The sequence below is a fragment of the Phalacrocorax carbo genome, chromosome 1 (assembly GCF_963921805.1).
Source record: "Phalacrocorax carbo chromosome 1, bPhaCar2.1, whole genome shotgun sequence".
Lineage (NCBI taxonomy): Eukaryota > Metazoa > Chordata > Aves > Suliformes > Phalacrocoracidae > Phalacrocorax > Phalacrocorax carbo.
The window spans coordinates 51,385,736-51,399,450 of NC_087513.1; the positions used below are offsets into that span (position 1 = coordinate 51,385,736).

Below are 13,715 nucleotides of genomic sequence, written 5' to 3' on the forward strand. Positions count from 1 at the left end.
CACGATTTGGCAGCAGGCTGCTGCCAAATTCACTCTTAAAGCAGCCCACATTCCTGTCAAGTGCCGAATGTGGCATGGGTGAGGATGGCCACTGCCACCCGCCTCACCCGCGTCCCGGAGGAATCATCCCGCTTTGCTTCTCACCTCCGTGTGTCCACCCTCTTGTTGGGAGGTTGGTTAGCAAAGGCCAACCCAGGCGGGCTGAGGGTCAGGGCCAGGCTCAGGGCCAGGCGCAGGGCCAGGCGCAGGGCCGGCCCGAGGCAGGGGCAGGCCGGCGGGGCAGGAGACGGCCTCTCCCTCGCCGGCCCGGGGGACTTTGAGCCGAGCGGCGGCCGCCCCCCGCGCCGGCCGCCATTTCCCGCGCTGCTCGCCGCCATGGCGGGCCGGCACCGGCTGCTGCTGGAGAGCGCCCAGCAGCTGGTGCTGGTCTGCGGCCGGGGCGAGGAGTACCTGCTGCGGGAGGGCGCTGCCAGCCTGGCCGTGCTGCGGGACGCCAGCCTGGTGGTGGGGCTGTGAGTGCGGGCGGCCGCGGGGATGGGGCTGGGACTGGGGCGGCGAGGCTTGCTCCGGAGCAGGACGCTGCCAGCAGCCCCTCACCCGACAGCCTGGCCGCCGGCTGCCAGGCCACCTCTGCCCGGTGGCCACCTCTCCGCATGGTGGTTGCCTCTGTGCGGTGGTTGCCTCTGCCCAGTGGCGGTTGAACTGCAGTGACCTGCCTGTATTGGAATGTGCCATCATAATTTTGATTATTTCAATCCGTATCCTGAGAACTTCCTTTATAATGTTTGCTCTTCCAGCCTCGTAAAAATAACTTCTAGCCTGGTGTTGATCATAACCGTTACCCTCTTCTGCTTCTGCTTTGTTTCTAGGTGAACCGACAGGATCTAATAGCAATCCTAGAAATGATTTGTGTAACTGATGAAATTATAGTTAATAATTAATGTATATCATTACATTTCTCCCATTTCTAAATGCTCTAACTGCTATTTGCCTCTTAACACTTCAACCGTGTAGTGTAGAGGGTACCTTCAGTGAGGAACCCGTGAGGACTCCCAGTTACTATTCCAGTGGCTTGAAAACAGCTGGAGAAAGACAAGGCTTAAAGGACAGAGGTGCTGCGTGTGCCCCGGGAAGCTGCTGTCGTGCAGGTGATGTGGAGCTCCATGCGTGGCTGAGAGGATCCATCAAGTGCAGTGTAGGGGTTCCCAGTACCATCCTTGAGCTCCACCGTGAGAAAATTGCTGTTGAACTGAAGATAAGGTCCCAAGAGATTTATCCCTATGGCTTCCGAGGGCACCAAGGGTCTGATTCAGGCGGTGGAGGCTGGCAACGACAGCTCAATTTCAGTGAGAGGAAGAGTGCCCTGCAGATACTTGCTGGAGGAATGCTGTATATTTGCCAATCCACAAGAGAAAAATAATGGTTGTCTAGCAGAAATTACAACAGAAGAGTACCACGGTATCATCCTGAGGGATCTAAGGAGAGGATATGACAAGTGTTATGGCAAACAACTTAAATGCATGGCATCACCCCATCGTTTTCTGTGCATCTGTAAGATTAGCAAACCACCTTCTGCATGCTTCTTCAGTCCTGCTGAAGATCCCTGCCCCTGCTTTCAGAGAGTTGTTGCTCCAGGAGCTGTCAGTGAGCACTTGACTTCAACAGACTCATGCTTTCTGTGTTCGTTGTCTGTTGTTTGCAGAGATGGTTGTATCAAGGCTGTGGGCCAGGCAGACGAAATTCGCAATCAGTTTTCAGGAGCAACATTTGAAAGAATAATTGACTGCTCCGGGAAGTGTGTGTTACCAGGTAGGTGTATTTTTTCATAATGATACAATGCTGAAAGGCAGCACTTGCTTAGAGACAGAGTAAATGTGTATTAAACATCCCTCCATCCTTTTTCCTCTATATTCAGCACTGGTTTGATAATATCTTGTATTGAGGGGCAGAGTATCAAAGCTTCCCCATCAGGAGTGCGGCAAGGAGAAAATTGCATTACTCGGGATGGTTTTTGGGCTTTGTGGTGGAGCTCTGTCTCCTCTTGGTTCATCGTATGTCTGTTCCTCCGTATCATAGACCACAACGGGAACATAGCTGGCCCACTGAATGACTTTTCAGATTCACGTCTATTTTCTCTACACTTTCTGTCCGTAAGCCATTCAGCCATGGAGCTCAGTCTCTCCATCCTGCCTGGAGCTGGTTGGAGGCAAAAGGGCAGCATGGGATTTTAAGTCACATACTTTGCAATTTCACTTGATAAAAAAATAAACCTGGGCAAATCTATTGCATGTTGCACTTTGCAAGTGGTATTAACACACAAGCTGTTAGACCTATGTTTCATTTTCAGTGGGCTTGGGCATTCAGTAGTGTTGATTTCACAGCTCGTAGAAAAAGCTCCTGCTGGAGTAAGTGGACTGTTGCTAGAATAAGTGCTAGTGTACTAAGCCCAGCCTGAGCACTTTGCTGTTTTTAAAGAGCACAGGCTTAAAGTCTAATGAACTATTTCAAAGTCTGTAATTTATCACTTCTTCCACAGTTTGAAAATGTCATCAAAACATGAGAAACTGAGCAACTTATGCATTTACTTAGAGACATTTTGCATAAGGTGTCAGCCAGTACGCCTAAAAAATTTGAAAGAAAATTAATAGCCTATGAAGAAAATCCTAGATTTTTGGCTGGTTGGATTTTTCTTTTTCTCTAACCAATAGAGGCTTTTCAGGAGAGCTTCTGCTATCCTTTTCATTTGCTTGCATGTTCATAAGCTTTTTTCTTACCCAGTGAAATAACCTGAGTGTATATTTACTTTGTTTTCTTTAGGCCTGGTAGATGCACATACACACCCAGTGTGGGCTGGTGATAGGGTTCATGAGTTTGCAATGAAGGTAATGACATAAAATTACACAGCTGGATTTTTCTTCCTCTTTTTTAATGTATAACTATTTCTATCTACTGACTCCTGTCTTTAATTTGTAGAGAAATATATAATTTTTGTGAGATAATCTCACTGAGGGAGGAAAGATGATTTTTGAATACTGGTAGGCTGAGAGAGGAGTGTAGCTGCAGCCTTTGCAGCCAGCCTTGATATGCTTTTGCATTAAGTGAAGCAATACAGGAGTGCTGCCTTCTATTACCATCTAAATCTTTGTTTGTTTGTTTTTCATTTTTCCCACATAAATGAATTTTTGAGCTAGAGAGGGGTTTTCCCCTTGGGCTCAGGGAAGGAAATCTTCAGAGTAATTCTCTTTAGGATGCTTCTTACATCGTTTCTTCACTTAAGGGAAGTGGAGAGAGAAGAGGAGGGGGGAGGGAGGAAGAATTAATAGGGCCTTTTTCCCCTCCTGTTCTTCTCTCTCACTGCAGAGAGACCTCAAGGCGCTTTCCAGAATCCCTTGGATAGAAAATGCACGTTTAATAGCTAATTGTATGGGGGCCTTGGGTTTTGTTTTCTCTTTTTTTCCCCAAGCTGGCAGGTGCGTCCTATATGGAGATCCACCAGGCTGGGGGAGGAATACATTTTACTGTGGAACACACTCGGAAGGCCACAGAAGAAGAGCTGTTTGATACTTTCAAACACCGACTCGAACGCATGCGCAGAGCAGGATCTACGTTGGTTGAATGCAAGAGTGGATATGGTTTAAACTTGGAAACAGAGCTTAAAATGCTCAGGGTGATCGAACGCGCTAAGCAATCCATGGATATTGGTATTTCTTCAACGTACTGTGGAGCTCATTCTGTGCCAAAGTAATATGACTTGATTTTTCTTGCTCTTGTTAAGTATTACTACTTTGCATTGAAAATTGGCTGTAATTTTCAGAAAGGTTTCTTCTTCCCAGCCTCCTAAAATACAACATATTTGAAACAATACCCAGTATTTACAGAAGGCTCTCCTAAATTTTAATTTGAAGGAAGACAGGGAAGCATTATTTAATGGCTACTAAATGCCAACATAAGCTTAGCACAGAATTCCTGCCTCCAGCTGATGCTCACACTGAACATAATGTGGATTACAGGGTTTCCTGTACAGAAAGTTCTTCTGCTTGGGTTTGCTGCTACCCATCAAGCTTAGTCTCTTCCATGAGCTTTTATTTTGACCAGCTAGCAAAAAAAAAATACTGTGTTGAATCCTTATACACCTCAGTAAACAAAGCTTTATTATGCTTCCATGCAATGAAGAACTGCATGCATCTTATAGGTATGAGATGAGTAGAAGATTAAAGTAAATGTGCTTAATCACAACTGTTTTGATGGCTCAAGTAGATACACCATAACAGGCCTTTCTCACTTTGTAATTTTTTTCTCCATGTTGGAAATAACATCTTCAGGTTACCAGATTTCATTGTATGAAAGAATTAATGAGTTTTATCTAGGTAGGTGTAGGTGACACATATTCAAACGTATATTTTAACAGGCTAAGAGGTAAGTTGCTGCAGAGCAAGGCATGAAGATGGAGGCAGGCCTAGCATCACAGGCATAGTGTGCCAATATCTAGATGTTCATTTAAAAGAACAAGCATACTCCAAGAAAAAGTATACCTCTTTTGACATTCAGGAAAACATGACCTAAAAAATTATTTGCAATCTAATTATTGTGTATCTGGGGCAGGATGGCAAATTATCTTTTGCTAATGTAACTATTCAAAAGGAGTCCTGTAACATCTTCAGTAACTAGAAGATGGTTAAGAATAAAGTAATTAAAATCTGCCAAAACCACCAAATATTTCTTTCAAGAAGTTCTACTGAAATTTGGAGGACTTAATGGTAAAATATAATTGAGGTTTTACCCCAAGCTATATATATTCCTTAGCCCTTCCTTTCCTCCTCCCCTAAAAAGCCTTAGGAGGATTTCAGCCAATATCCTGATAAAGTCTTTTCCACCAAAATATTTCAAGCATTTCTATAAACTAAGGAAATAAATTCCAGTGTTTTTACAAATATATCAAACCTTATGTGTTAGAATGACAGGTGTAACATCTCACTCTCTGCACAGTTCTGTCCCCATTGATGCACATCAAGCATAACAAAATACAGTTAGTGAGGATATTGTAAGTAAGGAGAAAAGGTAGCTGGGGACTTGAGGAAATCTCCTGAAGGAAATACTGAATTTTTTGTATTTTCCAGTTTGGGTCTTCTTAAATCCTCTTTGCTTTTCATTCATATGTTCATGTCTAGAGTATTTTGCTTGAGTTTTCTGCTGCCCTTCAAACTTAGTCTCTGCCTCAGGTTTTTATTTTGACCAGGAGGAATTCTGTAGCTCTTCTCTCATCCAAGGCCCAGTGTTCAGAGCCATGGTGCTCAGCCTTTGGCTGCCTCCTGAACATCTAGGCCAATAACATGCTGAAGGAAGCATCCCACTTTGTTGAGCTCCAGTTTTAAACTCTGAGTTCCCTGCAGCTTCCGTAACAGTGGAGAATCGGAAGGCAAGCATGTTGCCCGCAGGCTTGGGGCTGGGAATTGCTCCTTGGTATTATTTTTGCAAATGAGATTATGATCTTGTGGATTCTAGAAGCTGTTAAACAGACATCTTCCAAGTCACTTAAGCTCATGCCAATTTTCTTTCATCATTATATTCCATAAAACTGCCCTGTAGTTCAGTTATGCGTAAATCATCAAACCAAAGAGTAAGATTGATTTAACTGTTTTTATTTAAATCTTCTTGATTTATGTATGTCTTAAAATGTAATACCCTTTTTTGTGCTATGTACTTAATGGCAATTCCTGACTAGATAGCCATTAAAAGTCTAATAATTTTCTGATGATTTTGGAATGATCATAGTTGTGCAAATTTGTTACTGCCAATCTGCTAACATTGAATCAATTTTAAAATAATTCTATTAAATGTGAAACGAGAGCAATATTATACTTGCTTATGAAAAATGCTGCTTAGACCCCTGCGGGGCTGCTGCTGAGGACCTTTGTTAAGTTCTTGCTAAGCCATTTGCTTGCTTGCTTCTTACACTTGGCTTAATTTACTGTTGCAAGTCTGGCCTCTTACAGCAGAAGCATCAGCAGAAAGTTCATTTAATTGATAAAGATGCCAACTCTTCCATTTCGCCAAGTCTTGCAATACATGGCTCATCTGGTAAAGCTTCAATATTTGGAGTCTTAAGAGGAGCCTACCTCCAGACTTGCCAACACTGGTTATTCTTTTTTCCCACATGGAAATTAGAACTTGCTGTGTATTTCTGTTCATGATTTCTAGGTATACGGTAATTCAAGCTGATTTTCAGCTTCTAGAAGGCACCATTGACACATGATTCAAATTGACCTTGCTCTGCACCAGGGGTTGGATCAGATGAGCTCCAGAGGTCCTTAGAAACAGTTATTCTGTGGGACAATGATACACCGCATTGGTAGTAGGCAGTACTTACGGAAGTATGTGCCAAACAGTGCAGGCTACTTTAGTCTGAGCTATCCTAGAGAAAAATAAGCCTGCTCTGTTTATAGTGATCCTTGTTCCTGTCCATCACTTTTAAAAATGTTTCCAGCCTCAGAAGTTCCAGTTCTTTAGGAAATGAACCTAAAAAGCTCACAGCAGAGGGGCAAAGAAATAGCTGCTCTGTCATCTCTCCAGTCATCATTTTGACTCAAATTAATGATTTTGAGGATGTCTGATTCTAATTTCTTTTTTTTGTTTGTTTGTTTTTTTATTGGCAAAGCTTCACTGGGCCCTTTTCATCTTTAGGAAGAAATTTTCAAAGTTATTTCCTGAGCAGAAGTCTCTTGCATTAGAAAACAGCAGTTTTGAATTCTTGGGCATTATGTATGTGTCCCCCCAAATGAAATCAAAAGTTATGTTGCCCTCTGTTTTTTCTTGGCTCTGGTCCTAATCTTTCAATCTAAATCCCTCCAAAGGCTGCAGAGTAAAAGAAAAGGGAGAAGCTTGGCATGGTAAAAGCTTGAGCAAACCCAACAACTGAGTGAGAGGTGAACAAAAGAAGGCCCATAAGCCGGGTTCTGCTCTGCCTTATAACTGCAGAACCTTGTTTATAAATCCCAGTGGAATTTGGCTTCTTGAATTTACTGCCACTGTAAAACTCCCAACTTGCCTGCCTGTGGCACTTCTATAATGTTGGTCTGTGCATGCTTTCCAGTGCCTGAAATGAGGATTGAAATGTCACAGGCATTTAGTCACTTATCTTTAGATCTTAAAATTGCAAAATATTAACTGAACTGCAGGTTTTGGGATTGTTTGCTCTTTCAGAGGCATTTACTGATCTCTCCTGGGTTATCTTTGTGTAATAGGGGGTTCATAAATGCTTTTGACTTTGGCAAATTGAACCTTGGGAGGCCCCTCTGATTTAGAAAGAGTTATCTAGGTATCACTCTGAATGATATAAAAGGAGGAGAGGTGAATTCAAAACAATGACTTGTGCTGCATGTCCCCTTTGAGCTTTGATACTTGCATAAAAATACTGCATGAATATAATTTAAAATATTTAAATAATCATTTACATATTTTAAATAGTTGTATTTTAGAATACAGTATAAGTAGGTCAGAATATATGAATAGGAAAGCAGAAGAATTCGTTTTAAAATTCCCATGTCTTGTTAGCATCCAAGAAGGTAACCTGATAAAAACATCCAGTAATACAATCTACTGTTCTTTGAATGGAAAGTAATTAGTGTTTGAGAGTACATGAATTACAGTAGCTTTAAATTTTTTAATCTGAAGGTTTTCTGAGTCATTTCAATTTGCATCATTTTCTAAGTAATCCACTAACTGCACACACAATATAAATGTTTGCCAGACTTCAAGGATATTATTCTTATAGGTCTGTAACATTTTCTTTCATTAGAGGGAAAACAGCTACTGAAGCAACAGATGACATTATCAATAACCATCTCCCTAAACTGAAAGAACTCAAACTAAGTGGTGAAATACATGTTAACAATATCGATGTGTTCTGTGAGAAGGGAGTCTTTGATCTGGATTCTACTAGGAGAATTCTTCAAGCTGGAAAAGACATAGGGTTACAGATTAACTTCCATGGTGACGAACTCCATCCGATGAAATCTGCTGAGGTACGTCTTTCTTAACATTCTGTTAAGCCATTTTTGCTTTTTGCTTTGCTTTTGTGAGAGCTGAATCTTTGGAAGAATTGCAGTTTTCAAAACCAAGGTTTTATTTTCTCAGACTTTGTAAAATAGACCATTCATCGACATCTGTTTCTATCAGATGATGGAAAGCACAGCCCTTGTGCAGCTTTGTAGTTAAGGACATGGGAGGAAGCCTTGACCTCTGGGACTAACATGCACTGCCTAATCAAACATTGACTTTGCTTATCTTCCACATGGGATGCAGATGGAGAAGGTGGATATCCATGAACCCAAGAATGACAAAAACATGGTTTCTTTGCAGCTTGAAAAATCATTTTTCCTTAAATGTCCTGTTAGCAGCAACAAGTCAGATGTGCAGTGAACACACTCAGAGGGATGGTTTAGTCAAGAATAGGCTCCCAAATACCTCTATAAAAAAGTCATTCTGAGGTCATGTTTCACCGTCATTTAAACATTGCTTCCTTCCTGTGGAGTCTGCTCAAGTTATTCTCTGCTGTGTTTAAAAAAAAACCCAAACAAACCAAAACCAAAAACTTGATTGATCACAGAAGCCCTTTTGGTGCTTTACCATTGAAGGCAGCAGCTGCACTGCTGGTTTTGCAACCAGTGTCGGTTTTGTCAACCCTTTCTGCAGGATACTTTGTGAACAGGAATGGATAACGGTTTTATCCATATCTGTCCCATAGTTTGCATGTTACGCTGTTAAAAACACCACTGAAGGCGCGCTTCCACTCAGTGGATGGTTAATACCTTTTTGTGATCAACTTTTCCTGCAGTAAGTTAGCAAATATTTTGCCTCAGCGTATTGCTTGTTCTTCCAAGCATTTGTTATTTTTTCCTTTTCGTTAATTTTATATTAATAGTGAATTGTTTCCTCCAGTCATTTGATAACAACACTGCTTTACTGAATTAATTGAGAATGGTGAGTAATTTTCTTGAAAATTTGCATAGCTTGGAGCTGAACTAGGAGCCCTGGCTATCAGCCACCTGGAAGAAGTTAGTGATGAAGGTATCACGGCGATGGCAAGAGCTAAGTGTGCCGCTGTCCTTTTGCCAACAACTGCCTACATACTAAGGTGAGGCCACTAGACTGGAGGAAAACTTGTGTAACAGGAAAGCCAGATTTGTGGCTTTAGGTTCTTTTAATATAAAAATGTAAGCTTTTATCTGTGCCTTAAGGATCAGGATGGATGAGTGAAGACAGTCACAAACACAAAGAGCTGAATGAGCCTATTCATCTTGGTTTTGGTGGAGATCCTCAAATATGAAGCAATACCCTACTTCTGAGAAGTCTCACAGTGGATTTTGAGTGGTTCAGTCAACACTGGAATTTAACCCTTATGACAGGCTAAGGTGATAATCAGGCATTCATTTAAGAAGAAAACTAGACAGGTTTTCTTTAATCCACTTAGCCTTTGAAAACTGAATTGGCTTCTTTTCAGGCAAATTGTATCTGCAATATATGTGTTTACTCCCTTGCAGAAGGTTTTGCAGGGAGATGAATCCTTTGTTTATCTAAAGTGCTGGAAGGTTGTGGGTAGCATTTTTAAAATCTCATCTGATATTATCCAGGCAACACTGAGGAGAATCACCTTAAGAACACTATTTTCCATATGCAGATATTCCAGATAAGCATAGATGGCTCACCTGCTTATCCCTAATGCCAAAAATAAGCCAACTAGATGATGAGGACCATGACCCAGTAATACCTTCCCTCCTATGAAGAGAAGATCCTTGAGCTGATTTTGGTTTATTTTCAGCAGCCCACTTTCTGAGGCATCAAGGCTTGTGCCATTGCCACCTGTGTTCACATCTATGTTCATTCTTGTGTTTCTATTTGTAGTTAGCTGTCCATATCCTGCACAAGTGCTTTTGAACCACTGGCTGATTGCAACTACATGCCCTGCCACAATACAGATCTCAGGGAGGACATGTGGTTCTGCAGACTGACCCTGAGTGGGGAGGTAAAGGAGATAACAGAGAATCAGCCACCTCTGGAAAAGGCTGTGCTGTAACTCGTGTGTTACTCCAGAGATTCCATGTGGTGGGAAGTTTATAACCTCAAGATAAGTCTAAGATGGGGATAATAATGAGCCATAGGAAACGAGGCCTCATTTGTTCCAGTGTCTGGTGCACTATTTACTGAACATAGGCCTCCCAGTGTAAAACACTAAAAATGAAGAAGAGGTATAACAGATAACTAGTTAAAAGAGTATTAGAGGACCGAAAGCTCTGCAATGTATGAGGAGTTCCTGTGAGGTGATGTAGTACATCCTTTGCTGGCCTCCCTCAGCATCTTCCATACCACTTATGAGAGCTCAGGCCTTGGGAGGTCCTGCCCCTATACTGTCCCCTGGTTTTAAGAAAAGCAGCTGCGGCCAGGGCTTCCCCTGATGGCCAGAAGTGGGCCAAAGAGAGCAGCTGGAGAATTGCTTGACTGTTAGACTTTGCTAACCGTTGTGTGCAGTACTCCTAAGGCATCTGGGAGCAGAGCACAGCAGGGGAGGCAAAGGCCAGAAGGGCATGTGATGATGGGGAAAGGCTTTTCAGACAAATCTTTTTAAACATGGTTAACTCCCAGAGCATCATGTTGTGCAGGAGCAGGTGGTGTTACCTCATAAATCTGCTAAGAAGCTTCTATAGGGAGAGGGTTTTCTTATACCAAATGTATGCACTTCATTGAGATGTCATTTATTGTTCTTTTCTGTTAACTGCAGTGCTTTTAAAACTACTTTTTCAGTAGCAGACGCTCTAATGTTTCATTTTTATTGTTATGCTGGTTTGGACACGATGTTTGGTGCTATTTGCTTTACAGCAGCTATGGCTAAAACTTCTTAGAGAGTGTATTTCCCAGTGCCCACCCTTGCAAACACCTACCCAGATTAACCCAGTGGCTGAACAATTTTGAAATGGCTATTCCAGATATTGAAGCTATTGAAGACATCTTTTGCATTAACGTTGCTAAGTGAGAAAATCCTATAATGTGCACAGATTAAATTCACAGCCTCAACTTAGTATTTTGAATTGCCAACAGAATTGGGAAGGGACTATTGCATTGCTTATGCCACTGCTCATATTTGGGAGCCTGCCTTTGAAGCCATAAGGACTAGAAAATTACTTTTTTGAGCAATGAAGATTTTCACCTTGTAAATCCTTAAGTGGCTGAGGTCTGGGTAAATACCAGAATTCCAGTGGCCTGGAGCCTGATGCTTGGTACTGGCCGCTGCCACATGCTGTTACTGCAAAAGCAGTGGCTCATACTTCCCATTTATGCTGTATACAGGGTGATAGATAGGGAGCCAAGAGGAGAATTTAGCCTTTTGTCTCCAAAAGGATTAGTGTAAGTGAAGGCATGAATGTAGCCAAACTGAGTGATGACTTCTGCTCTTGTAATTCATCATGTAATAGCTAAGTGAATTGTACTGACAAGTGTCTTTTTCCTACTAGACTGAAGCAACCTCAAGCTAGAAAAATGTTAGAAGAAGGAGTTATAGTTGCTCTTGGCAGTGACTTTAATCCTAACGCGTACTGTTTTTCGATGGTAAGCTACTCCTAATACTTATGACGCCACAAAGTTATGAAATCTCCTACCAGTACAACTTGTGTATAGATCTTGTGCACGTACTTAAAACAGTGTTCGTATTTGCAGAGGGAGCTGTATGCCCAGCTTAGAGCATTGCTCATGCTTATTTACTTGGGTTCTTAGTTTTTGCCAGAAATTCTTGAAACCAGAAGGGCTTCTATTCTTCATATATACTGAAAGGCTTATAAAAAAGCCTCTCAAAGTTCCTGATTTTGAGAGTTCTCATTTTGGAGTTGGCAAGATTTGCATCATGCTGGACAACTCCTTCTATTGCACAAGGAGGGAGAAGAGTGCTTAGGGATTTGAGGCATGAACAGCTTTATTCGTGTTACTGGTAACTCTCATTGTCCACTTAACTTGCCTACTAGCCTATGGTGATGCATCTGGCCTGTGTGAACATGAAGATGTCAATGAATGAAGCACTAGCAGCTGCCACCATTAATGCAGCTTATGCTCTGGGAAAATCAGACACGCATGGCTCCATAGAGACTGGCAAGCAGGGGGATCTCGTTATCATAAATTCATCAAGGTTTGTTCTTCCGTTGTCATTTGAAGTGCAGTTTAACATAAGGGACTTTGGTTTTCACCATATTGTGGATTGTGGAGAGGTTAGTGAATTCTTTGTGCTTTAGAAGTTATTTTCATCTGAAAAAATGGACACTGCTAGCATTCTAGACCTACTTTCATTCACCTTAATCACTCCAGTGGAGAATAAAGCCTAAAACTTTTGGGGCTAATATTACAAATAATGCTAATTACTAATTATCTCAAGATAATACCTGTTTAATTTGTGGAAGGATTTCCACTGATTTGTACATTTGTACATTAACTCACTGTGTTCATGCAACATGAGATCAACATGTAAACATGGAACAGTGTTTTCTGATGGTTCAAGCAAATCTTTTGTAATTGCCAGGTACCACATACCTAGTAGGTATGTGACCTGCTTTTATGGAAGTCCGGATATTCTTAAACATCTCATTGTCTTTTTAGGTGGGAGCACTTGATTTACCAGTTTGGGGGACATGAAGCGTTGATCGACTATGTTATCGTTAAAGGAAAAGTTGTCTATCAAAACGACAGGTGTGGGACAATGAGCAGTTACTGAGAGAAGACAGTAATTTAGGAAGCTACCATAATCAAATGAGCATGGAATATTTCAAAGCAAGAGACAAATCAGATTTGCATTTACTGGTAAATTGCTTGCCTGCTCACCTTACCAGCCCTCTTATTCAAATAAACTTTAGCAAGCATTACCTATCTGGTGCATCTTGATGTCTGTTGTCCTTCTGTCCACTGCATGAAAAATAATTTTGAATTGTGTCTATTTCAGATAAGACAGTTTCAAAAAATGTTTTCCTATACAATTTTAATGTGTAAAATTATTATACTTGGGGGAAAAAAAAAACCAAACAAACAAAAAAACCACCAACAAATGAAGAAGTTTGAATCCAGGTAAGATTTACTGGGAAGAGTGATGCTAGGTAACCTGTGGTGGAGGGCCAGGGGCTCAGGCATGCACATTTGGAATGGTGCTTGGTGGTGCTGGGAGGCCACAGCATCCCAAGGAAACATTCATAGTTCCTGGTCTGCTGAGTCTCAAACTTGGCAGATAGCAGGAACCACAGCCGTGGTAGGAGGCACAGTATCTTACCTCTCTGAAATACCAAGTCTCCTGATTTCTGCAGGCTTGAAACTCAGTGCTTTAATGAATCAGATCCCTGAGGAAGGACAACAGTCTCATTCTGATTAACAGATACTTGAAAACCATCACAAATATTTATGAGCTTTATTATGACCTTCTGATCTCCCTGAGCCTTGGGCATATCTGTTAACGTCCAAAATATGTAAGCCACGCCATGGAGTATCTTTGTTCATGCTTTATTTGATCCAGGCTAGCCAACTAAATCAGTTTTTAAAACAATTTAATGGCATTCCTGCCACTAGACACATTTTTCTGCAAGCAGATGTTCCACCAGATGTGGGTGTGGACCTTTGTTTTTATAGAGCTTGGAAGAATAGCTGAAATATGTGATCACGTGGTCCATTCTGCCCAAGGCAGCACTCATAAATAA

General features: G+C 41.6%; 1 protein-coding gene across 2 annotated transcripts; it reads left to right on the forward strand.

Moving 5' to 3' along the window:
* The first annotated feature begins 243 nt into the window (after positions 1–243).
* On the forward strand, positions 244–12,896 carry AMDHD1 (amidohydrolase domain containing 1). Of its 2 annotated transcripts, XM_064451235.1 has the most exons (9): positions 248–512; positions 1,703–1,809; positions 2,818–2,882; positions 3,464–3,741; positions 7,796–8,021; positions 9,009–9,133; positions 11,505–11,598; positions 12,009–12,169; positions 12,634–12,896. In XM_064451235.1, the coding sequence occupies exons 1-9, from the start codon at positions 376–378 to the stop codon at positions 12,746–12,748; spliced, it is 1,308 nt and encodes a 435-aa protein (XP_064307305.1). In that variant the 5' UTR covers positions 248–375; the 3' UTR covers positions 12,749–12,896. The 2 variants fall into 2 exon arrangements, with proteins under 2 accessions (XP_064307313.1, XP_064307305.1); XM_064451243.1 differs by lacking the exon at positions 12,009–12,169 and having other exon boundaries at positions 244–512; positions 12,634–12,752.
* The last annotated feature ends 819 nt before the right edge of the window (positions 12,897–13,715 follow it).

What these genes read in the sequence shown, in the direction of transcription:
- AMDHD1 (XM_064451235.1), top strand. Translation starts at nt 376, where the DNA reads ATGGCGGGCCGGCACCGGCTGCTGCTGGAGAGCGCCCAGCAGCTGGTG. An exon ending in CGGGAAGTGTGTGTTACCAG is followed by an intron (nt 1,810 to 2,817) that starts GTAGGTGTATTT and finishes TGTTTTCTTTAG; the next exon opens with GCCTGGTAGATGCACATACA. An exon ending in TTCATGAGTTTGCAATGAAG is followed by an intron (nt 2,883 to 3,463) that starts GTAATGACATAA and finishes TTTTTCCCCAAG; the next exon opens with CTGGCAGGTGCGTCCTATAT.